Source organism: Brachyhypopomus gauderio, chromosome 6 (genome assembly GCF_052324685.1).
Source record: "Brachyhypopomus gauderio isolate BG-103 chromosome 6, BGAUD_0.2, whole genome shotgun sequence".
NCBI classification, from domain to species: domain Eukaryota; kingdom Metazoa; phylum Chordata; class Actinopteri; order Gymnotiformes; family Hypopomidae; genus Brachyhypopomus; species Brachyhypopomus gauderio.
In genome coordinates, this window is record NC_135216.1 from 10,218,960 (window position 1) to 10,243,264 (window position 24,305).

General features: G+C 41.5%; 1 protein-coding gene across 2 annotated transcripts; it reads right to left on the reverse strand.

Moving 5' to 3' along the window:
* Positions 1 to 20,840: 20,840 nt before the first annotated feature.
* Positions 20,841 to 24,061, reverse strand: LOC143516215 (uncharacterized). 2 transcript variants are annotated; one of them, XM_077007780.1, is made up of 2 exons: positions 23,907 to 24,061; positions 20,841 to 21,718 (listed from the first exon to the last, which is right to left on the reverse strand). In XM_077007780.1, exon 2 carries the CDS (start codon positions 21,646 to 21,648, stop codon positions 21,358 to 21,360), a length of 291 nt encoding a protein of 96 aa, XP_076863895.1. In that variant the 5' UTR covers positions 21,649 to 21,718; positions 23,907 to 24,061; the 3' UTR covers positions 20,841 to 21,357. The 2 variants fall into 2 exon arrangements, with proteins under 2 accessions (XP_076863895.1, XP_076863894.1); XM_077007779.1 differs by having other exon boundaries at positions 23,803 to 24,061.
* Between the last annotated feature and the right edge of the window lie 244 nt (positions 24,062 to 24,305).

Genomic DNA, 24,305 nt, shown 5'->3' on the forward strand with positions numbered 1-24,305 from the left:
TCATTAATTCAACAACAAATACATATTTTGTTAAAAACAATCTATTTTATTATTGTGTCTATAAATAGGCCTATTTAACTGAAATGCAATTTTTAGTTAAATGGACATACGCTGTTATAATTGCTGAACTGCTGAGAAAGCTTTCGAAAACATTACACGGGCCTCAGGGTGTAGAATTACACTGACCTCATATGTCCCTTGACAGCAAGCAGTGCAACAGTCTTGGTCTCAGCACTGCTCCAATAATGGTCATCACCACTGGTCACGAAAGAGGATCATTTAGTTTGTCAGAATGTCTAGTCAATTTGCCTGGACCTCTTCTCACTGGCAAACTAAAGGCATGAAGATAGTAGCACCAAAACTCCAGACAATCTTATAAGACTTTTCAGTTTATCAAGACAACAGGACCTAAACCGGATAGTAAACTCTGTCCAACATTCTTTCACTTCTATTGAAGGGTTTTATGTCACCATGACGCAGAAGCAAAAGCGCGTGAGATAAAGTCGAAGGGGACAGCAGTAAACTGACAGACTGCGTTTCATCCATGGAGAGTCCACACTGGAATTAGAACTGCTCTGTGCTGGCAAACGTCTGACCTGCACAGTGTCACTTCATAAGGGTCAGGTGATGCTGTCTGTCTGCTGTCTTTGAGGAACTACATGAAGATACTACATGAAGATAGACTTCTGTCATAAAAGACTACACGTATATACAATGTAGGAGAAGTGCCTCACAAAAAGCAGTAAATGTAGAAAAGCCAATCTCCATTTCTCCATGGGTGGTTGGAATAGTGATGTAGTTAACAATGCTGGCTCTCCAGGGGTAACGAGTTCAGCCCTCTAGGCAAGAAGACCATGATATTCCAATAAGAGATCATGGGCAAGACTCCTAGCATTACACATAACATGATTGGAATTGTAAGTTGCGCTGAATCGAAGTGTCTGCCAAATACACAAATGTAACTTAAGTGTGTGTCACATAGAGAAACACCACAGAGGCTTATCATTCAAACAAATCATCTCACTGATCTCAGATATGGCAACTATTTTTGACCTGAGATCAGTTGCTACTGATAGTTAACCACAGTCTGATAGTTAACCAATAAGTTTCAAGTTTCAAGTTTCAAGTTTATTTAATTTATATAGCACTTTAAAACACAAGTGTTTCCCAAAGTGCTTCACATAAAAACATCAATAAAAAAGAAACTAATAAAACAGAATAAAATAAATAGAAAGTATATATATATATATATATATACACATATATATACAATAATAATAAAAATGCCATATCACATCCACACAACATAAAAATTTAGATAGCTCAGCTACAATCATAAGCCACAGAGTAAAAATATGTGACTGATGATGCTCCTCTAATATCAACCGGCAGACTGTTCCACAATTTTGATGCTACAATAGAAAAGGCTCGATCCCCTTTCCGCTTAAGTCTAGACCGAGGAACAGACAGCAGCAACTGCGATGATGATCTTAGAGCTCTAGGGGTCTCGTAATAACAGAGCATATCTTTAATGTAAGAGGGAGCCAGGTTGTTTAAGGCTTTAAAAACCAACAATAAAACCTTGTACTGTATCAGTCTGTATACAGTCTGTAGTGAACGAGTTGCCATGCTAGGAGAGAAAGTTATCATCCCTCACCATGTATAAAGGCCAACACACGAGGGACTGTCCTTTCCACAACAACAGGCTTGGCTAGTGCCCATTATAAATATGTTATTAAACTCAGGGCTTGACCTGGGTCTAGTGATTCTCTGAGAGCCCCTTCTCCCCCCACAGCTGTACTAGTGTAATGAGAATATCAATAGGCACTGTAGCAGATCTAATCAGCCATGCAATCTCTTCCAGCACCAGAACTGTTTCTACTGGTTAGCTAAGCTGAAAATGCCAGCGTTCCTAGGAGAGGTGCCATGTTATTTAACTCCAATTTATTTCTGATTTATCAGTTGTTGCCATCGCTGATATCTGATCCCTGATATTGTTTTATTGATTGATTTTCTAGGAAACAAATTGTACGTCTTTGTGTGCAGAAGTGTCTCAGCAGAAGTGTACTTGGGAAGTGCAATATCTATTTAATTTATAATGTGTATTTTTGTTTTTCATTTCTGTAATATGTAACAGAAAATAATATTTGGAAGTATGTTAGAATGCAGTTTAAGTTGGGAAGTCATAGGTTATTGGATTTCTGATGACTGACACTGACTGCTGTCATGTATTGTAATATTACTATTGTAAAGGTTGTGTTGCAGAAGCTATATGTTCAGAGCATTCCTCCAATCACTTCAGTAATACTGCAGTGCCTTCGCTGTATTTTCCCTTAAAGGATCTTCATGAATATGCTGTATGAATGCTACTGGCAAACTCCACATACTGTGCCCTACGACAAAGAAAAGGTCTTACTTACTCGCAACTGCAGAATGAAAAATAAGCTCACACAGTGGAGGCCAAAGGGAATCTTGGACAAAAGTCAGATAGCCTTGGCATGTGAACACAAGTACTGTGTGTGTGTGTGTGTGTGTGTGTGTGTGTGTGTGTGTGTGTGTGTGTGTGTGTGTGTGTGTCTGTGTGTGTGTGTATGCTAGAGAGAGACAGACAGACCGAGAGTGAGAGACAGAGAGAGCGAGGCAGAGATGCACTTAAGAACCTCACTTTCAGTGCAACAAAGCCTCTGACCTGTACGGCTGCTGCTGCTGACGGCCTGTTTGGCCCTCCTCTGTCCTTGCTCGAAGAATCGACCTGTTCAGTTCAAAAGTAGCTGGAAGCCCATGAGTGTATGGAGATAAGAGGCTCCCTCGGTCTGCTTTTTTCTTCCTCTCCTCCTTCACCTCCTTGGCTGTGGAGGAACATGGGAGCTGCCCCTCAACATTTAATCACATGTTCCTTTCATGTGCCCGATCTGCAAGTCTTGTGAGTGGTTCGAGATTTGGTCAGTCAAACAACCTGCTGCCTCTATAATTCATTCATCCTCCTGTCTTAATAGATAGTGAAGCCATTATCTCTTTAAATTCACTGATGTGTACACTGCATAAAATCATTTATCGGCTGTCATGTTATATAAGTAAATAATGAATACAACTATGTACTCTATACATAATAAAATGAAGTAAGCACAGGGAAAGAATCATAGCACAGGTTTTGCAACATCATCTGCACTCAGCCAAATGTTCCGAAATCCCTCTCTCCCGCTGAGAGCGTGAGCTGGCTGACTCTGTCGACAGTGACACAGTGCCAAGTTTCCTGCAGGGTCACGTGTGTTCACGTGGAGATGTTTATTCATTTCCGTCACAGAGAGAAAGTCAGACACCTGCCCCCCCCCCCCCCCCCCTCTCCCCATCCTCCTCTAGGAGACATCTGCTCTCTCCGAAACTCTGGAGCATCTGCTAAGATCCAGAGATTTCCACAGGCTGGGTTCTTTCTTTGCATTCTGGACAGTAGCTGTTATTTTGTCCACAGCTGCATGGCTCATCTGTCTCCCTTCATCAGTACCACACACAGAGATGGCACAGTCCCCATGTTTGAGCAAACATGTGTCTGCTGTACCACACAAATCAAAGTGCGATCAGTCCATATGAGATCAGACTCTATTTGAGATGTTCCATTTGCTGTGCATCTAGAGTAGTTAACTTTATGCAAATAATTTTACCTAACCCATAAACACTTCAGGGACCCACTGGAAAGTCTATACATTAATTCCTAACTGATACAAATTAATACCTTTTGTTACTCAGATATCTCAGATATTGTCCCTGGCATCTGCTGGAGCGATTCTCCCAATGGTTACAGACCCTAGTGCTGTGTATAATCCATAGTGTCCAATGTAGGAGATATAAGCCACTGGCATCAAGGAAACTCCTCACAATGCACATCCCGATTCCAGTACCCCGAGACTGTATACTCAGTGGAAGGAGGACTAGTGAGCATCAGGATGATGGCCCCACATGATGAAGTGCGTAGTGAGTATCTCAGACAGCCCAAAACCCAAGGTGGATGGGAACGAGGAGGAGCAGGAACCATCGTGGAAGGATAAACCCCTGCATGCTATGCACCACCGGCATGTTGAATATTGCATGGAAGTGGTTGATATGGGAAAATCCTACCAACGACTGGAAAGGGCTGGATTAAATGACAGCATGGCGGCACTAGTCATCGCAGCACAGCAACAAGCTTTGAACACAAGATCAATAGAGGCTGGGATCTACCACGCCAGGCAGAACCCCAGAGGCAGGCTGGGCAAATATGCCCCTGAGACAATTCTGTACATAACAGTGGGATGCAAGACATGCATATAAATATTTAAGTATTTATTAGACACATGCACACATACATGCATACCTATAATATGTTCATATTTTCTACAATACATGACTTCATCTTATGTTCTTTTAACAGCTGGATATGATTTAGCTGATAATAGCTATATGGAGACATCACTGATAGAATGTATTACAGAAACACATTAGAGGCTATGTCACTAACAATTTTACTCTACAGCTAACACTATGACTCTTGCGTACACTAAACTAGCAACGTATGAAAACAACCTTTATCATGACATGCTTTCCTTGTGAACAGCCCCAAAGTCGTGTGAGGGGTTCTGTCAGAAATATTGCAATGAATATAACCATCATCAAAATTCTGGTTGCCCTGTAGGTTTCCTCAAACCACATGAATCATCGCACAACCCCACACGCTAATGTCAAACATCCATTGAACACAAGAAAAATAAACTTACTAGTGGATCAACATTTTGGATGGCTGCATACTAGCTGTGTATCCAGAATAAATTGATAGAACATTTTCTGGACTTTTAAAATAAGATGTTTACAGCAAACCAGAGTTTCTCTGGAAATCTGGCTGGGATAGTCTTACTTTTCCAAATAAACTGTACCCATTTCTCTCAGATTTTTAGATCTTTTGGAAATACACAAAAGTCACGTTTTCCCTTTTTGCAACTTTGCAACAAAAGTAGAATATATCCCTCCTATAATTTGAAAAAAGTGAAACTTTTCTGAACTAGTGAAACTGAAAAAATATGATGCCTCTTCTGGCTTCTCCCCTAATACTCCTCATTTCACCATAGCCTTATGCTAATAATGTGGAAAGCCCTACACCCACAAGGTAGTGAGATTGGTTCCTAAGGTTTGTGACATATGAAATCCTGGCTGTCTGAATCCATGTTTTGAGATGAGACTATCAACGGTACACTGCAGTTCCAAAGCCAAAATGCTCAGCAAAGGTGTTGACTGCTTCTCGTGATTTCTCTTGTAGAATATAAAAACATCACATGAACATGGTAATATGGAGCTGAAGGTGGTCTGTAAAGATTTGCTCTGCTGCAATCTGACCAGCCTTCTTTTGCATAAGCATGGGTGAATCCTGTATAATAATCCTCTACCACAAATATGTTGAGGTGTCAACCAATAGTCAGTGACAGGGAGAGGGGCCAAGATGACTGTAATTTAGTTAATTTATTACCCGCTTTCCCAATTAGCAAGTTGTCCCATTGTTGCAGTAGAAAACATATTTTGCATCTTCTCTACCACCACCTCTAAAATAATCAATACAAACAAGTTCAAGGAGTGAACTGGGGCACAAACATGGGTGGCTGGTTTCTCCCATGTCCTGCACAGATACTTCATAGTGATATGCACTCCAATCTCCTTCTTCATAAAGGGCCAGTAAAATCTCTGGCAAAATAAAGTACCCATTCAGTGCCAAGGTGTGCCATGTTGTCATGAAGACACTTTATGGCAATGTACATAGACTTGTTGGGAAGAGTGAGTCGTATTCACTCACTACTTCATATATACAGGAACCAATTTTTGTAGCTGAGAACTTTGCTCCAGTCATAAAAGAGCTTTCTTGTAGGGCCATTTACTCTGTTGCTCTTGTAGTTTCTCAAAACTGTACTTATTGTTTCTATCTGTGCATTTACTATCTTATTATGTCTGAAAGGTGGTGAAAGTGCTCACAGCTGCTGAACATCCATGGTAGAATCACAAAGAGTTGTAATCCAGGCCACATTCTTTGGCTCAGCAGTTTTACTGCCTTCCCAAACAACACAAGCTATTTCTGGAGACAAGACCTCTGTGCACTCCTGGACATATCCATCATGGATGATGGAGAATATGTAACAAGGTGGCTCAGTTCATAGCTTAACTGTAAACTGGTAAACTTAAGAATCAAAGAAAACTGTTAAGTTGATAGTAAAACTGTTCACCAAGTTTACAATAAACCAGGTAACCAAGATTAGTTTCACAGTAGAAATTTCACAATAGAACAATAAGCAAAAAGTAATGAAAATTTCAAGGACAAACTGTTCACATTAAAACTGAAATAATTCATAGTTTTACTATGATATTTCACCCTACATTTGTTCCTCACAGACTGGAGCGATAATGTCTTACAAAGATCTCAGCTAAGCAATAGCTCAGACTAACCACCACCTCCACCATGCTGAATGTACTTCTCACTCATGCACACTCACACGCTAGCAAGTGGATTTAAGCCCGTGCCATCATGAATTGGCATCACTAATCCCTTAATGACAAATGCCATACTAAATACAGTAGTACCTGATTGTCTTAAAGTGGCAGGCTCTTAAAATCACCACAAAAATTGTGTAACCTATTAACTTTGTATTGACCTTTGGGTTATATGGGTTATATCCTCCCTGGCTTAAACTCATTAGATTAATTGCCCACTAACTGTATTATACTAGCTATCTGTTGCTGAAAAGAATTTACTCGAATACAGAGCATGGCATCCCTTCTTGTAAAGCTCAGATTACTACTTACAGCTGGACCGATAACCCACCACATCATGTCTGCCAAACAATGAAGTGGCGTCCGAGCCCTGTTTGGCCTATCAGACACTGTAACTGGGCTTCCTTCAGAAGAACTCACCTGTTTTGTTGATGCATCAATCTCACATATCTCTGACACATCTAGCTCCCTGGTGATGTCTCTGATGTTTCAGGGTCTAACTGACTAGGTGAGTCATCATTCTGTCCCACCACCAGTTTACCTGCTGTCTCTTCTCCCATTATCGTTTGCCTTTGCAATGAAGAGGGTAGCACTTCTGTCTCCTCCACTACTCAGAGCGGCCTCCTTGATGCTCACTGCTGTCCCTTCTCCAGTCCTCCTGGAACATTCAATCTGGCAGGCAAGAATCCACACAGAAACAAAAGATCTCTGAGCAAAACTTGTTCTCTGACATTTCCATCTTCTGCTCTCACCATGTTAATTGGTAAGTTCTCATCAAGTCTTTTCACCATCATGTATACTGTTGGTTGAGATTTGTCGGACAACTTGTTTTTCTTCCACAAACTAACATTACACAATAGTATACAATCCTGTTTCAGTTACTGAAGTCCTCACATGTGCATCCTACTTATTTAACTGCTGTACCTCATTTTTAGAAGCAACATGATGGGTATGTCTAAGCTTATTCTTCAGATCTAACACATATTGAGTTTTACATTTTACACCTCCGGGATTAATTCCAAAACATTGATCCATTGGGAGGCAAGGATCTCTCCAAAACATTAAAAAGAAAGATACCACCCCAGTAACATTATGGGTGCAGTTATAGGTATGGACTAAATTATTATTCTAGGCAATGACTAAAGGGCTCACATATTTTCTCCATCATAATTTTTTTTTATTGGAGCTTTTAACAAATCTAACCAAGTCTGGGTAAATCATTCTTACTGGGTTGTCTCTCAGGTGATAAGGAGTTTATCTATATTTCATAACTTGCAAAACTCAGAAATACTTCAGATTCAAAATTTGCCCCTTGGTCACTATGGATACTGTGGAGAAACCAGCACGTTCATTAATAAGATATTTCAAGTATCTTGCACATCAGACTTCAGAGTGAAGAAATCTGTGCTAACCAACCCGCCTTGATGTTCACTAGAGGTGTCGCCTTCTGTGCTGTTGATTTCCAACTTGTGCATCGCTCACACCATCTGCACGTCTACTTTATTATTGTGCTAAGTCATCCTAGGCCAGTAGAATCATGATCTAGCCAAACCAATCATCCATTCCACTCCCCTCAAATGACCTGGTGAAGCAGTTCACCCCTGCAATCTGTGTGTTTCGATACAGAACTCCCTGGTCCACACCAGCTAAGGTCTTTCCTTGAGCAGATGATTCACCTCTGGTAACACCTTTGCTTCACCTTTCTGATTTACCTTTGCTCCACTGGTCCTACTATTTTCCTCTCATTGGAACCAGTAACAGCTGGCCGAGGTCATACTGGGAGGTGCTTCCTGCCTCAGCCATGGCTCTGGTGTTTCAAAACTGTCTGGACCAGCATCCTCATCCACCATTAGCATTTCTTTTGCATACACACTGCCTGATTTGTACTTTCACTCTGTGCACTTCAGAGGGGAGTGGGAATACTGAAAATGCTGTGGAGCAGAATTCGTATGCATCCCTCCAGTGTCGCTATGTCCTAGCGTTACAGAATTAGGTGATTCTGAAGCTTTGAAGGCAGAAGAGATTAACAGGCTCGTTGACTTATCCCCATTAACCTGGCTGAGGGCCTGCTTTTTTGGGGCTGCTAGGCTGACATGGTGAAGATTAGCCAGTTCATCGATCTGTTCTTTGAAGGTAGCAGTCATAGTGAAGGTAGCAACTTGCTCTAGAGCTCTAGAGTTATACCAGGCAGTAGGTTTTGGACTGTAGTTGGGATGTACTCCACTATCTGAACTATCTGCCAAGGTGGTCCATCCCCAGAGTGTGACTCATTTTATCTAAGAGTAAGAGACTTTCCTCAAACTGGCACAAAATGCTATCTGACAGTTTCAAAGTTAGATGCTGTGTTTTTACAATCTTAGGTAGAGGACTGAAAACTTTCCATACTTCTGGCATAGTGAGATGCGTACCCACACCCTGCGATATTAAGCAGTTTTTGTCTTACTCTATTGTGTAACATGAAAGCAGACTCAGTATGATCACAAAGAGGAAAGAATTTTTAAAAAGTTTTTGTATTTTCTCATGCTTCCCCTTTTACAGCTCCCATCATATCAAAGGAATAGCAGTCATCAAAACCAGGTTAATCAGTGGGAATCAAGTTTGATGGTACAGACAACAGGCAGGTGTACGAAAGGTGTCTGATAACCTCAGGGTTGCCAACTCTCACGCATTGAGCATGAGACACACGCATTTGACCGTTTTCACACGCTCTCACACCACACTTCCGATTTCTCACGCCGAAAAAAAAAATCTAGTTTATTTACCTCTGATCCACATCTATGATGCAATGAGTTACTAGTTCGCTCTGGCGCCAACCACCGGCGATCGACAGATCGCGATATAACACTTAATTTGTGTCAATTTTACGGTCACCACCCCCCGTCGACAACTTACGTTCGCCATCCACCCCCCCTGGCAACAATTTACACTCGCCACCTCCTCCAAGTTAAAATCTCACTCCAAACGATCTTCAAAAGTTGGCAACCCTGTAACCAGTTATTCCAAATGGGTAATAATGATCAATCTCATATGCAGATTCAAACACATTCATTAACTCAAACATAAACAACGGTGAAGGTGGATTAAAACTGGGTAAGGAATAGTCAAACCCTGCTACAAAGGTGGGGTTGTGTAGGGTGACCAAACGTCCGTATTTCCCGGGACATGTCCGTATTTCACGTCCGGCGTCCCAGGGTTTTTTTTTTTAAGTGAGGAAATGGTCCTGGTTTATAAATTACCTTCATCGGGCCATTAATTCTACAGGCACTAGGACCCTGAGAATTTTAATGCATAGTGTTACGTTTGCCCCCCCCCCCGCTCAACAACTTACACACAAAGTGTCCTGGTTTTCCCAAATAAAAATATGGTCACCCTAGTGTTGTGGAAGGCAGTTTCGTGTCATACATCATACACCATACACCATGACAAGACCTCTGAACAACAATAAGATACAAAGTAGTTATACTGCATCAGTGACTTCCTCAGGCCAAGATTTTAAAGCAGACTCGGCTTTTAAAGCAGACCTTCAAGATTGCTGTACAAGCTTTTTTGAAGAGGCACAAAGAATCAGGTAATGATGAGGACAATAGAAGCAGTAGTTGGCCAAGGAAGCTTAGTCCAGCTGATGCTTTCATCAGCATATCATGCTTTCTTCCCTTCAAAACCGGAAGATGCCCAACATTGCCATCAGCTCAGAACTGGGAGAAACCAGTGGGACCCAGATACACCTATCAGGTATATCCAAGTACTGTTTGGAGATGTCTGGCCAAACGTGGTCTTCATTGCAGCCAAAAACCCATATCTTTGACACGGAAACTAGGCCAATGATTCAACTATCCATGAAAACATAGGATGTGGGGTGCAGGAAAATGGCAGCATGCTCTGAAGTGATGAGTCAAATTTTGAATTATTTGGCTGTAACAGAAGGGGGTTGGTTTGCCAAAGGTCTGCAGAGCAAAACAATGACGTGTTTCCGCAGACAACAGTGAAGCAGGGTGAAGGTTCCTTGCAAGTTTGTGCCTGCATTTCAGCAAATAGATTTGGTCAAGATTAATGGTGTCTTCAATGCTGAGAAGTACAGGCAGATACCATCTGGGAAGCATCACATTGCATTTTGCAGCCAGACAACCACCCCAAACATACAACATACAGTGTCATTAAGAACTATCTTCAGTATCATGAAGAATAAGGATTCTTGGAAGTGATTATATGGCCCTCCACAGAGCCCTGATCTCAACAGAGAGACATGAAGGCAAATTTGAACAAGCCTACATCCACAGATGGTCTGTGGTTAGTTCTCCAAGATGTTTGGAACAAGCTCCCTGTCAAGTTCCTTCAAGTGCTTGTTGGAGCAAGTGGTTGAGTTACTGTTGCCTTTCAATCTGCTTGACCCGGTCTGGCCATTTTCCTCTGACCTCTGGCATAAACAAGGCATTATCACCCAGAAAATTGTCATTCATTGGATATTTTCTCTTTTTCTGATCATTATCTGTAAACACCAGTGTTGCGAATAACGGCGTTAGGTAACGGCGTCATTTTGTCAGTAACGGGATAATATAATTAATTACTTTTCCTGTCGTTACAACGCCGTTGACGTTACTGGTCATTAAAAGCGGTGCGTTACTATATATTGATATACTAACAGTAAAGGGAGCGGACCGCTGCCCAGGCTAGTGAGGTGTAACAGATCTCGATAGGTCACGCTTCTTGGTGTAACACCTGTTTAAAAAGTCAGTAAGTGATTGGCTAAGGCAGCGTTATGTTAGCCAATCAGAGCCAGTGTTGTTATACGTGAGCAGAAGCACACCAGTGACACACGACACAAACGGAGAAGAGGTAGAAATGGTGAGTCAGAAGCCGAAGAAAAGTTAGCATTTTCAAGGTGGCGATATAAACATTAATTAATGTTATTGCACTGGTATGTGGATGTACAATAAATATCAAAGGTGATGTACAAACATCTTTCTGATCTACTCATTTCAACTGCTTATCCTTATTCTTTGACATATAACTTTTTTTTATTGTGATGCAAATAGTTACTTTCCCTGGAAACAAATTACTTTTATTATAGAGTAATTCAGTTACTAACTAAGTTACCTTTTTGAACAAGTAGTGAGTATAACTAATTACTTTTTTAAAGTAACGTTCCCAAGACTGGTAAACACTAGAGATGTTTATGTGTGAAAATCCCAGTAGATCAGTAGTTTCTGAAATACTCAGACCAGCCTGCCTAGCAAGCACTTCCATCCTTTTTCCCATTCTGATGATCCTTTTGAACTTCAGCAGGTCATCCTGACCATGTTGTCTCATGCCTAAATGCACTGATGCCATTTGATTGGCTGATTTGATATTTGCGTTAATAAGCACTTCAACAGGTAAATAAATAAAGTGACTGGTTAGTGTATGTTTGATATGACCATCATAAGCAAATAACATGACAGAAAAAGATGACATAGCCACTATTAATTGTCTTCAACACACATTTTAGATTACAAAGCAAAATACAAACAATAAGGATAGAATGAGTGCTTGTACCAACCAGGCTAGTATAGTTTTGTATATTTTCATGTTGTTCACCTGCAAACAACTTGAAAAGACAATGCAAAGGAAGACATGTTTGTGCTTATAGTTGCCTCTCCATTCTGAGATATCACTACAGCTATAGCTAATTATAGTTAATTACCCCAAAAAATGTCTATTGAAACATAATGCCTCCTACTGGTGACGAATGCTGAATGAATGAAAGGGATCTGGTAGATGTTTACAATACATCAAAAGAAAAACTAGCACAGCCAACAGTAAATGTGACCAAGCTTTGCGGCTCTTGCACTTTTGTATTAATTTCAATTTAATAAGCCCCAAATTTAAGAGGTTAATTTAGTATAGTAGAAAAAGTTTGAATGAAGTAAAGTAAGGACAGGTTGTGAAGTCAATGGAGTAATTTTGTATACCGTAAAAGTACATGGAATATGTATATGGCACAGTTTGTGAGCGAATTAGCACCTGAAGCGTTGTAGCGTTCATTAAGATCATATACAAGTGAGTAGCCTGTTTTCTTTTTGTCATATTATGCCTACATTTAAAAAGCACTCTATTAAATCTGACAATATACCAGAAAAAACTCTTCCCATCAAACCAATTGCATAAATTCACAAATTCTATATTAGGCATATTTATGCAAATTGACGCAGTGTCATTGGATGAGACGAGGGGTGTGTATGCGGGATGAGATACCACAAGCAGTCGTGTTCTGCAGACAGAGAGGAAGATGCCTGCTGCTTGCACAGTGACTCCCCCACCAGGGTGAATCTGTTGCAAGACTCGATTACAATTCCACAGGCAGCACAACAAACGCTCCTGATGCACAATGTCTGATTGCTGCAAATTGAAGCACAAATAACACCTGTCGAGCTAACAGAGCTTCTGTCTGTTTCGCAGCGCTGCCGAGCCTTTTAGGTGCATTGTTGAGAAAGAGCAACACGGAAAACATGATCAAGTATTCCTCCATTTTCTGTCGGGTTAGTGCTGCCCTTGACGTGGAGGCATCCATCACACGCACGCTGCTGGCTGAACCTGGAAGGTCATTAAAAGAATTCTTGAGTCAAGAGTGCTTTCCAGACTCAGACTTTAAAGTGGGTCCGCCTGGCTCCGTGAAGCAGGAGTCTGAACAGCCGTGCGCTTTGACTTCATCGGCACAAATGAGAAAACGGTTTCTAAAAGTTTGCCTGCAAGGTTGTTTAGTTCAGGATGTCACCATTCTTACCCATACGAATAATGTCAGCAGTAATGATCTCAAATCCAAAGTGATGCAGCATGCCTTGTGCATGGTCATGAAATGAACGCCTTCATAGCACTGATGTTCATGCATCATAATGGATGTTTACAAGCTTTCTATATGAATAAAGGTACATTGGCTATGGTAACTATGACATGACCATAATAAAAGTTGACAAAGTTTTATTAGAGTTTAAGGCTACAGTTTAGCCAAAATTCTCATTTACACAATTGAGACTGACATTTGCAATTATCTAACAATTTATCGTGCCTTGCATATGATGAACTTGACAACGGATATAAGCTTCTCTTCCTTGTTGTCTATGTAAGCCTTGTAGCTCCTAGGCTAACCTAAAGCAACAAAATTTGGACTGCAAATATGTGGATGGGTGACCAAAGGTTGAATGGAGAAGATGACGTGGGGCATTGGATTGTGAGTCCCTGCTTTTCTGTGAGGTGGACGCTGCTCTTCTTTGTACAGGTTAAACTGCACCATCTATAAACAGGTTTAACTAAATGACTGCAAAACACTAAAAGAAAAACATTATTCACAGTGAGTGGAAGACTGTCAGTTAAGTATAACTATAAATACATATGCATTACATTTTCAGTCATTCAGCTGAATAGTCACTGATATTCATAGTGCGTGCGTCTAAAAAAAAAGGTTAATTATTGCAGGCATTACACAAGGTGGCAATACATGGCATTCTTAACATAAAGCAATTCAGCTGAGTTTAGATGTCAACAATATTTCTGTAAGATTAACTCTTATTTAAGCTAAGAGAGACAGGCAAGAGGAAGGCAAGCCCATGGCCCTCAAAGCTATTACTAGTAAATGCAATATATATGATGAAAAGAGAAATGATGAAGGATTGCCGTGCCAATGGATTGTGATATCTCATCTATGAATTCTTCCTACTCTGGAGTGCACCTAGTTTTAGAGCACAAATTCTTTTCTTCCTCTCTCATCAATCTGGTTTATGCAAATTATGCTTCTTTAATTAGGTTAGGCATAGTCATGTGGGAGAATATCGATTATCTTAGTAGAGTTTTCAGCATAGTTACCTAATGATGGAAGCCCAGTATATCACAGTAGATTACCTGGAGTCAGATGTAGTTTCTACAGCCTTATTGTGCAATACCTTGATGATTTTACCACATTTAAAATGTAAATGCACAAATACATGTTTCAGGCTTACAACATGAACTTATATATTTAAACAAGTAATGTATTTACATACAATAAAAAAGAACAGATAAAACATATAAATCACAACTACTGATAGCGAGACACAACTGAGCAGAAAACAAGATGAGGTACCATGAGCCATAAAACAGAGAACTGAGTACTGGAGAAGCGACCCAAAAAGGACTGGAGGCCAATAGAGAGAGAGAGAAAGTAGGTGTACTCACTAGTGTTGACTCACTGTGTACTGTAAAAGGTTTCATCTGTGAAATTATGAATTCAGTAGTATCAATAGCTTTTACTGCCATACTTCCTACTCAGTTAGGTTGAACTGGTTCAGTGAACAGAAATGATCACATAGGTAGAAAACTTGGGGTCCAAGCAGGCAAATGTGGGCGGGTGGTTGCTAGGAAGGCTATAACGTAACACTTAACCTCCTAAAAACGGCAACAGAGCAAAGTATTTGAGTTACGTAGCAATTAGAGTGGCCGGTGGTCTGAGTCCCGCCCCCCTACAAGCCCCGCCCATCTGCACACTGATAATGGGTGCATTACATCATGTCATGTGCCTCACTTCCCTTGCTTATCCCTTTTTTCCTTTCTTCTCATTTCTTTCCTTTTTCTTTTCGGTGTGGCATTATCCAGTGATGGGTGACAGGCATTTTCTTTCTTTGACAGTCCCCCTGCCATTTTACACACACACACACACACACACACACACACACACACGCACACACACACACACACACACACACGACCTCCAGAGGGTCCTGAGATGGAGTGCGCAGTGGCCTCGCACTGCCTGACACATTCACACTTCGCTTGTCAAGCACACAGAGGCAGGGCATATCATTGTCTTGCCCTGATAGTCCCCAGCCCTCGGCCCGGATCACAGACCCACACTGCTGCTCCTCTCTCCCCAGCCTGCCTGACAGGTATTCCTCCTTTATGGTGATTCATCACCCGTAGGATGGGCTTCATCCCTCATTGGAGTGGCTGTACGCGGATGGCTGGCCAGTGTGAAAAGCAGCCAAAGATGGGGAAGCACAGGTGAGGGGACAGAAGGAAGACTAGTCCAGGTGCCCCACACACACACACACACACACACACACACACACACACACACACACACACACACACATTTCTTTTCTACTTCTCTTACCCTGACAATAATGTAGTCGAACATATCCAGAAAAATGGATATGTTACAATATCTAAAACATTTTTTGCTTAAAAGCTTTTTTGCTGAATAAAAGACAATTTAAATAACTTTAAGATTTTGTTAAGAATTTCAATTTTCATAATTTTTTAATTAAAGGAAATTTCAAAATAAGCTTAATGACTATTGTATATTTCAATATGTCCTTGGGATCAAATAAGAAGTAAGAGATGATCCTAACCCCTAGACCACATGGCCTCCATGTCAAAGTCTCCATGAGCATATGCTCTCATCCATCAAAGTGAGACGGAAACATGTAAGAGAATTTCTAATAGACTCTTAAGACATAGAGTGCTTTCAGCTCTATGCAATAGGAATGTAAGTATGAAGATCTTCCCACCTTATTTCAATATAGAGTTGCAAAGTTAGTCTGCAATTGTATGAAAACATACCCATATATAAAAATTTGAGTTCTGATATATACTTCATGTTGTTGAATCCCGTCCGAAGTGTGGGATATTTTAAATGAACCCATCGGAAAGGACCAGCTTGTGAATACTATACACATACAAGATGCATGGCTAATGAACAGGTATATGTGTTTCCTCTCCTAATACTGTGCATGAAAAGCCATCTCTGTTCAGTAATTACCCTGCTCCTTGGTTGAAAAGATTGCCTGTGTGTGTATGTGCGTCTGTGTATGTGTGTGTGTGTGTGTGTGTGTGTGTGTGTGTGCACACGTGTGTATGAGCATGTATGTGCATTTGTGTGAGCGTTTGTGTGTATGCGTGCATGTGTGTGTGTGAGTGTGTATATGTGTGTGCACGTGTGCGTGTTTTTGCGTATGTGTATGCGTGCGTGTGCTTGTGAGTGTGTGTGCGTGCGCGAGTGTATGTGTGTGTGTGTGTGTGAGCGTGTGTGTGTGTTCGAGAGAGAGAATGCGAGTCACTGTGGGTCTTTATTGTCTCTGTGTGATTGGGTTAGATCTTATTGGCTGAACACAGTCTCAGACGTGTGAAATAAGCTGCCGCTGCTTCAGAGCGAGCCGCGGGGCAGCCTCTCTCTCATCACTCCCAGCATCCCGCTGGGACCGCCAACATTAACTTCCCTAAACACTGTGGGTAATCAGACACCCAAGAGAGGGAAAAAAAGGAATAATTATCACGGGTGATTTCCATAACTGTTGTCAGCAACAGACATCTACTCTGAATCTAATCAAACGTTAATCTGGTAAGAGATAGGCAGAGGTGTGTGACAAACCAAGTTGTCACTACAGATGTCATTGTGTTCGTGGGGTGGCTTTTCATTGCCGAGTGCTCCTTGCGGTGACTCTTTGACCATGCTCTTCAAGTGGAAAGAGGAACCAAGAGACCAGCAGGACAAAATGTGCCAGGCACTCTAATCGACGATGTGCTTTTGTTATGAAGTGTTTAGAGACCCCCCCATCCCCCCAGGAGGAAGCAGCGCACTGACAGGAACAGAACAGAGACAGAAGGGCCAAGTGCATCAGCAGGTCCACCTGGTTTGTCAGTATAAATGCTGCTGTTGGAAACAAAGGCATTGTGGGGGTTTGAGTCTGACCAGGTAATGGCGGTAATTGTCAGCTCTGTTCTCCATGAGCTGATATGTCCCTTGCATCAAAGAATCGAGGTTTTCAGTAAGGCCAGCATAGGGGCAGGCAGCATCTTTGACAGCCATGAATAATCAGATGCCACAATCTTAACGCAAAAGCGGACACAGATGAGCAGCAGTGTATTCCCTGTGCTTTCCATGGTGAGCTTAACCGCACCATGGGACAAGACAAACAGAGTCATCTGAAGACTAGTGGGGTGAGTGTAATTTGTTTGCCTGGCTGTAATATTCGGTTTCTCTCCAGGTTAAAACACAATTACTTCCTTGCAAACACTAGCAGATTAAATAAACTGTGTTTGGCCCTCCTACCATCTGCTTCTTGCTTACTCTATGTGTGAGTGCATGACAGAAACAATTGGACACTCAGTGCCTCTGGAGGGCTCAGCATGTCCCTGTGTGTCCATCAGTCCTTCCCCTTGTCTCTGACTCTCAATGTCTCTCTATTATTTTTACCTGTGTGACAACTGAGGGAAACATTGGGAGTCTCAACCTCTGTTTTTTTTTTTCTTTTTTGAGAGGGGTGGTGTGTATGTATGTGTGCGTGGTGTGTGTGTGTGTGTGTGTGTTAGTTGCTCTTATCACATGAGCAGTTAAAAGCTCATTGATAAATGATGTATATCACTTAAAAACATGTTATTTACCATATTGCTGCCATTTTTTTCTGGAAAAATGCCAATATACTAAATTAAATTCTATAAGTAGATATATTTAAATGAAGCATCTTTTCAGGATTGGGGTGAGCAGTAGTTATAGTACAGCCATATGATGACAGCATGAGAAAACCGTCAGGTGCTAACACTGATCGATGGGCATTGTAAAGTTACAGAGTCAACCATAGTTTAGACATAAGATCAGGGACAAAACTGCAAGTACAAAAATTACCTGTGTTCTCCATTAGGAAATTATTGTGTGTGTGTGTGTGTGTGTGTGTGTGTGTGTGTGTGTGACAGCTTCTTCGTTGACTCAGACACCAGCCACAGTCCTTTGTGTTGATGCAGGTGGAGGCTAACCCTGTCTAACCCTTTAGTTTCTCAATTTATGCATCCATTTGCCTCTGCACATGATGAAATTAAATAAATACAATATGCAAAATCATGCCTAAGCTAATTAAAGCAGACAGAATCACAATAAGTGTGGCAGACAATTAATCAGAGGCAGAAGGTTGGGGCAGCAATGTTGGGTGGGGTGGGGTGGGGGAGATGGGGGGGATGAAGAGGGGGGGGGTCCACTTAGGCTCTTTGTACTGAGGATCAAACCCCCTCCTCATTTATCCACTACTGAAAAACACAAGGACTGTTGATTTTAAAAAATTATTCAAACTGTACGAATTAAAATGATTGCCTTGTTTTAATAGCCTTTTTTATTGCAGTTGCTGGGTTACTCCCACAGAGGTGGATCCAGAGATGTGAAGGTCTTCAGCCCTGCACAGGGCTACACTCATCATGTCAGACTGTATTCCCTAGTCACCGTTCCAAAGAGGCTTTTTACAAACATGTTCTATAATGTGGCCTATAGGCAGCACCACTCTATGCAACTAAACAGCCTACTGCAAAGTGATATGGCTTCTACATAAATTGCAGGTTAATATGCCATTAGATATTTACGACTATGAATGTCTGAGAAAGTGATGTAAGATTGAGTGAGACAGAGAGACAGAACATTAACAAAGGCTGAGATGTCAGTATGTTATTCATAGAGTTATAGTCTGTAACGCATAGAGTTATAGTCTGTGTGATACACAAATATATGCTGAAGGGGGTTTTCAGATAAAGCTGATTTTTTATGCCATCACACTCAGTCAAGAGCCTCTTTATCAGGATCCACATGGTGAGATTAAGGTATAAAACTGAGTTAGAAACAGGTTGCTTTTATCATACTTTAATTAAAAAATCTAAATTATCGGTGGTGGTGGTTAATAAATTAATAATAATGCTGCTAAAATGTATTTTTTTAATAAAATGCTAATTTATATAATTTACATTTGATAGCACTAGCCTATAGTATACTGTTATACCAGGGGTGCTCATTACGTCGATCGCGATCGACCGAAGGAAGTGTCGGTCGATCACGATCGAATGTGCGTAGATCGCGTGACATTAAAAAGTAGTAGATGAATCACCCATCTGCACTGACGGTTGTATTTTGATTAACATTCATGGTAGCCAATCTGCATTCCCCCCCCAACAAATTACGTTCGCCACCCCCCCGCTCAACAAATTTCGTTCGCCACCTCACAACCCCCAACCCCCCCGGTAGATCTTTCTGACTTGGTCATCTTATAAGTAGCTCGCAAGCTGTGGACACCCCTGTGTTATACAATGTTTAACAAATCTGTTGTAAACTGATTGGATGAAGTCTGAAAGCTATTTCACTACTTCCACAGAAACATCTTAGATACCACCTCCAGCACTTTCAATCAGCAGAATGCTGCAATGATATTTATATTTACATTTTGGGCATTTAGCAGATACTCTTATCTAAAGCGACTTACGAAGTGCTTACCCATAAATAAATATACCCATATATAAATACACCCTGTATTGTAATTAATGCTATATAATTTGAACCTATGGTCATGTACATGTTTATTTCTTGGTGGAGGCAGCAAGGCAGGGAAGACAGTCAGAGTGTACTGCTTCAGACTAGCCCACACCACAGTATACCTATAGGGCTGCCATGATTAGTCGACTAGTCACGATTATGTCGACTATTAAAATAGTCGACGACTAATTTAATAGTCGATGCGTCATTTTTTTTCTCTCCAAACTGCTGCAACAGTATCCACTGCTGCGTCAGCCTTTCTGTCCTTGACACACATGCGCAGTAGTGGAAACCGGGGTAGACAGTTGACGACATCCCAGGACGTTATACAGACTGGTATCATGGCTACCCGGCTACGGAACTCAAAAGTGTGGGATCATTTTCCATAGCCAGGTTCCGAAACGCGTGCAATATCTGCAAGGCAGAACTTGCCTTCCACAGCAGCACAACCGCGATGCACGAGCACCTGAAGCAAGAGGGACCGTCATCTCTGTAATCTAAATTGTTAGTTAGCTGCTAAAGTTAGCATAAACAGAGCGTTAACTTAGTACTTACTTATCGTGGTAGCTGTAAAAGTTAACATTCGTGATGGCGATTTGTTTCATTAGCCTTAGCACGCATTCGTGTGTTTTCTGTAACGTCAGTGAGACCAAAACTTTATTTTTGTGAATAATTCCTTAGGTCCCTACCTAATTTGATTTAAATGTAGCTACATTTTATGCCAAATGAAAGACAAATGAAAGAAAGAAAAACCTAAAAAAATAATTTCTTTATTAATGTATTTTTGCATTGTTTAAGCCAGTGCCTCATACTTATTTTAATAATTGTTTGTTGCAACAAGCTGCATATTTCATTACAGGTTTAATGAACTATGATCTTAATTGTTTTTATTTTTAGTTATAGCTGAAATCTAATGATGGTTATATAATAGCAGTTGCATTATAGTGTGATAAGCTGTATGTTTTATATTCAATTTGTGACGCGCGGGCAGGGCGAAGGACGAGACACGGGAATCCTTGCTGACTGACGTCACGGTTACTTTATTTACAAATAAGCGCATAAAGCGCACGAAGAACATAGACGTATTCACAACAACGTGTAAACCTTAGACAACGACGAGCACAGGACACTGCGCGAGCGCACATTAAATAGACAAACCACATTAGCCCCACGTGATTACGAGACGATTCACAGGTGAGACAGATTATCACACAACATAACCATAACCACGGAGATCCACTGACGCAGACAAAGCACGTGGACAACGTTAACACATGCCCAAAAGGGAGGGGCCGGGGTCCTCAACGTGACAGACGCCCCCTCCAAGGGCACTACCCATCCCGTCCTCTGGAGTCGACCGTGGGCGCGTCCACCTCCATTTCGGTCGCCTCACTGTCCTGGCTCCAGCTCATGGGCTGCTCCGGGCTGCCACCCCGGGAGCAGTCCATGCTCTCTCCCTCGGAGCGATTGGAGGACGGAGTCCGCCTCCCTTTAGCCTTCTCGGCTGACAGTTCCGAGGGAGGAGGGCTCTCTTCTTCCTCCTCGGCATACGAGCCCTCGGACGGAGGCTAATCCCCGTATTCCTCCTCCCCCTCGTCGTCATCGGGGTATTTGTCCCCACCTTTCCCTATGGTGGCAGAGGGACCTACGGGCGGAGGGAGGTAATCCTCTTCCTCCGACTCCTCTTCCTCTTCTTCGCCGTAGTCGACGGTGGTGTCATTGCTCACCGACGGAGGGTAGTCCTCCTCCCCTTCTCCACCATAGTCAATGGTGGAGGCGTCGCCTATCGACGGAGGGTAGGCTTCCACCACGTCATCTGGCTCCTCCTCCCCACCGTAGTCGACGGTGGGGCCTCGCATATAGACGGGGGGTAGTCCTCTACCTCCTCCTCCTCCTCCTCTGACCCGAACTCGCTCTCTGGGGTGGCACCTATAACACAGGAACGGAACATCTTTGCTGTCTTTGCTGTCGAAGGACGAGACACGGGAATCCTTGCTGACTGACATCACGGTTACTTTATTTACAAATAAGCGCATAAAGCGCACAGAGAACATAGACGTATTCACAGCGCGAGGGCACATTAAATAGACAAACCACATTAGCCCCACGTGATTACGAGACGATTCACAGGTGAGAGATTATCACACGACATAGCCATCACCACTGAGATCCACTGACGCAGACAAAGCACGTGGACAACGTTAACACACGCCCAAAAGGGAGGGGCCGGGGTCCTCAACGTGACACAATTAACGTACAATCCGATTAGTTGACTAATCATAAAAATTAATCGGTGATTAGTCGACTATAAAAATAATAGTTTGTGGCAGCCCTAATCAGTGTTAATTTTGACAGCAATTTTTGATTTAGTTTTAGTCTTAGTCTTTTGACTAAAATGTAATTTAGTTTTAGTCATAATTTAGTCATTGATTTGTTTTTAGTCTTAGTCTAGTTTTAGTCGACTAATTATCATTAGAATTTAGTCGAATAATATCAAAATAATTTAGTTGACTAAAATATAAATGGTGTAGTAGTCATTATATACACTTGCACAAAATGAAACATTTATTAACCAGTTACAGAATATTATTTTTTGTATGTGCAATATATACAAAAACAAATTTCCAAACAACTCTATTGACCTGAACTTATAGTTATTGAGCATAACAATAACAAAACATTGATGACCAGTAGGTCCGCTCTACCTGAAAACATATGGAGTTTATGAACAATGCATATTACATTCTATATAAAACTGGGCGCCGTAAAACAATGCCATAGCCCGCAGATGTCGTTTCATTTGTCGTATTTGTCCCGACATCATCATTCCTCATGGTTTACACAGCATCTTGTTTTTCTCAAAGTCAAAGGAGAAATGTGTCCATATATCGCCGCTCATCTTTCTCCCTGCTGACATTGTCGAGTTAACTTCGAGTTTAATTTCATGAGTGACCACAGTTCACGGGCTGGTTTTGTCCTAACGGGTTCTGCGCGATGTGAAGACGTTAGTTCTGATTGGATGGTTACCCGGTTTGTCCCGCCTCTCCGTAGTTACGGTTGGATCTCTTCTTAACTTATCCCTACCTTTCACTAAACTAAATCAGGTCTGATTGAATGTCGTCGCTGGACAATATTTTCGTCTCGTTTTTATTCGTTGACGAAAATGTCCTTTAATTTCGTCATCGTTTTTATCCCTTCGTATAGTTTTAATTTAGTTATCGTCTCGTTTTCGTCATGAAAAAAGGTTCGTTGACGAAAACTATGACGAAAATTATTCGTCAACGAAATTAACACTGGCCCTAATACCTACTGCTTCAGACTAGCCCACACCACAGTATACCTACTGCTTCAGACTAGCCCACACCACAGTATAGCTACTGCTTCAGACTAGCCCACACCACAGTATAGCTACTGCTTCAGACTAGCTCACACCACAGTATAGCTACTGCTTCATACTAGCTCGCAGCACAATATATCTACTGCTTCAGACTAAACTACACCACAGTACTCCTATTGCTTCAGACTAAACTACTCCAAAGTATACCGACTGCTTCAGACTAAACTACATCAGTATTATTGCTTCAGACTAAACTACATGTAACTTTGCTTCAGACCAAACTACACCACAGTACATTTTTTGCTTCAGACTAAACTACACCAAAGTATACCGAGTATACCGGCCCACTGGGAATCCTCCCGAATCTCCCGATTAGCCACTCCGGCTCTGTATATATATGAAATTTCTTTAGATATCATTAACAACGGTGTAGTTTTACGTGCTCCAACCCGTATAAAATGCATCACTCATTTTCCCTCGGCGACGGTTATTTGTCTCGTTGTAATTCGATCTTAACATGGTGGCGATATTAAGGGACGAACATCTTCTCTACAGTGTCAAAGTAAACAAAATGTAATTTAGGGTAAAAGTTTTCTCACATCAAATAAGTCTTGGATAGTAATTTACACACGTATCACTCTTGTAAGACAATAATTTTTGTGAGTAAAATGCTTACATATGTCGATGAGCTGATGTTTGTTTATAAGTGGCTACTACGCTAATTTGGGCTACTAGGCTAGTTGTATTGACGGCTAAGTGGCTAACGTAAACTAAACAAACCTCTCCGGGTGTGTTTTCAGGTGCCTTATGAAGTCTGATATGCTCGTTCCAGTGTATTTAATTTGTTTCCCATATTCTTTACACGTTGCTGTCCTTCGGTTATGTCCAAGGATTTAAAACTCCATTTAGCCAAATGTTCCACGTCGTTTGTTCATTTTCTCTCAGATTTCCCTTTCGTGATAAGCGACGTTGTGATACGTCACAAGGAAAGCGGGCTGCGTCCCATATCACCGAAGTGAAAGTGAAAGTAAAGCAAACTAAACACAAAAGTATTTTTCTGTAACTTGCACACAGCGCCTGCATAACAGACCAACTCTTATTGTTCAGTCTTATTTTGTACGACGTCGAGTCGAGAGTCATTAGAGACGAGTTTCAAGTAAAATCTGGAGTCTTTTTGTC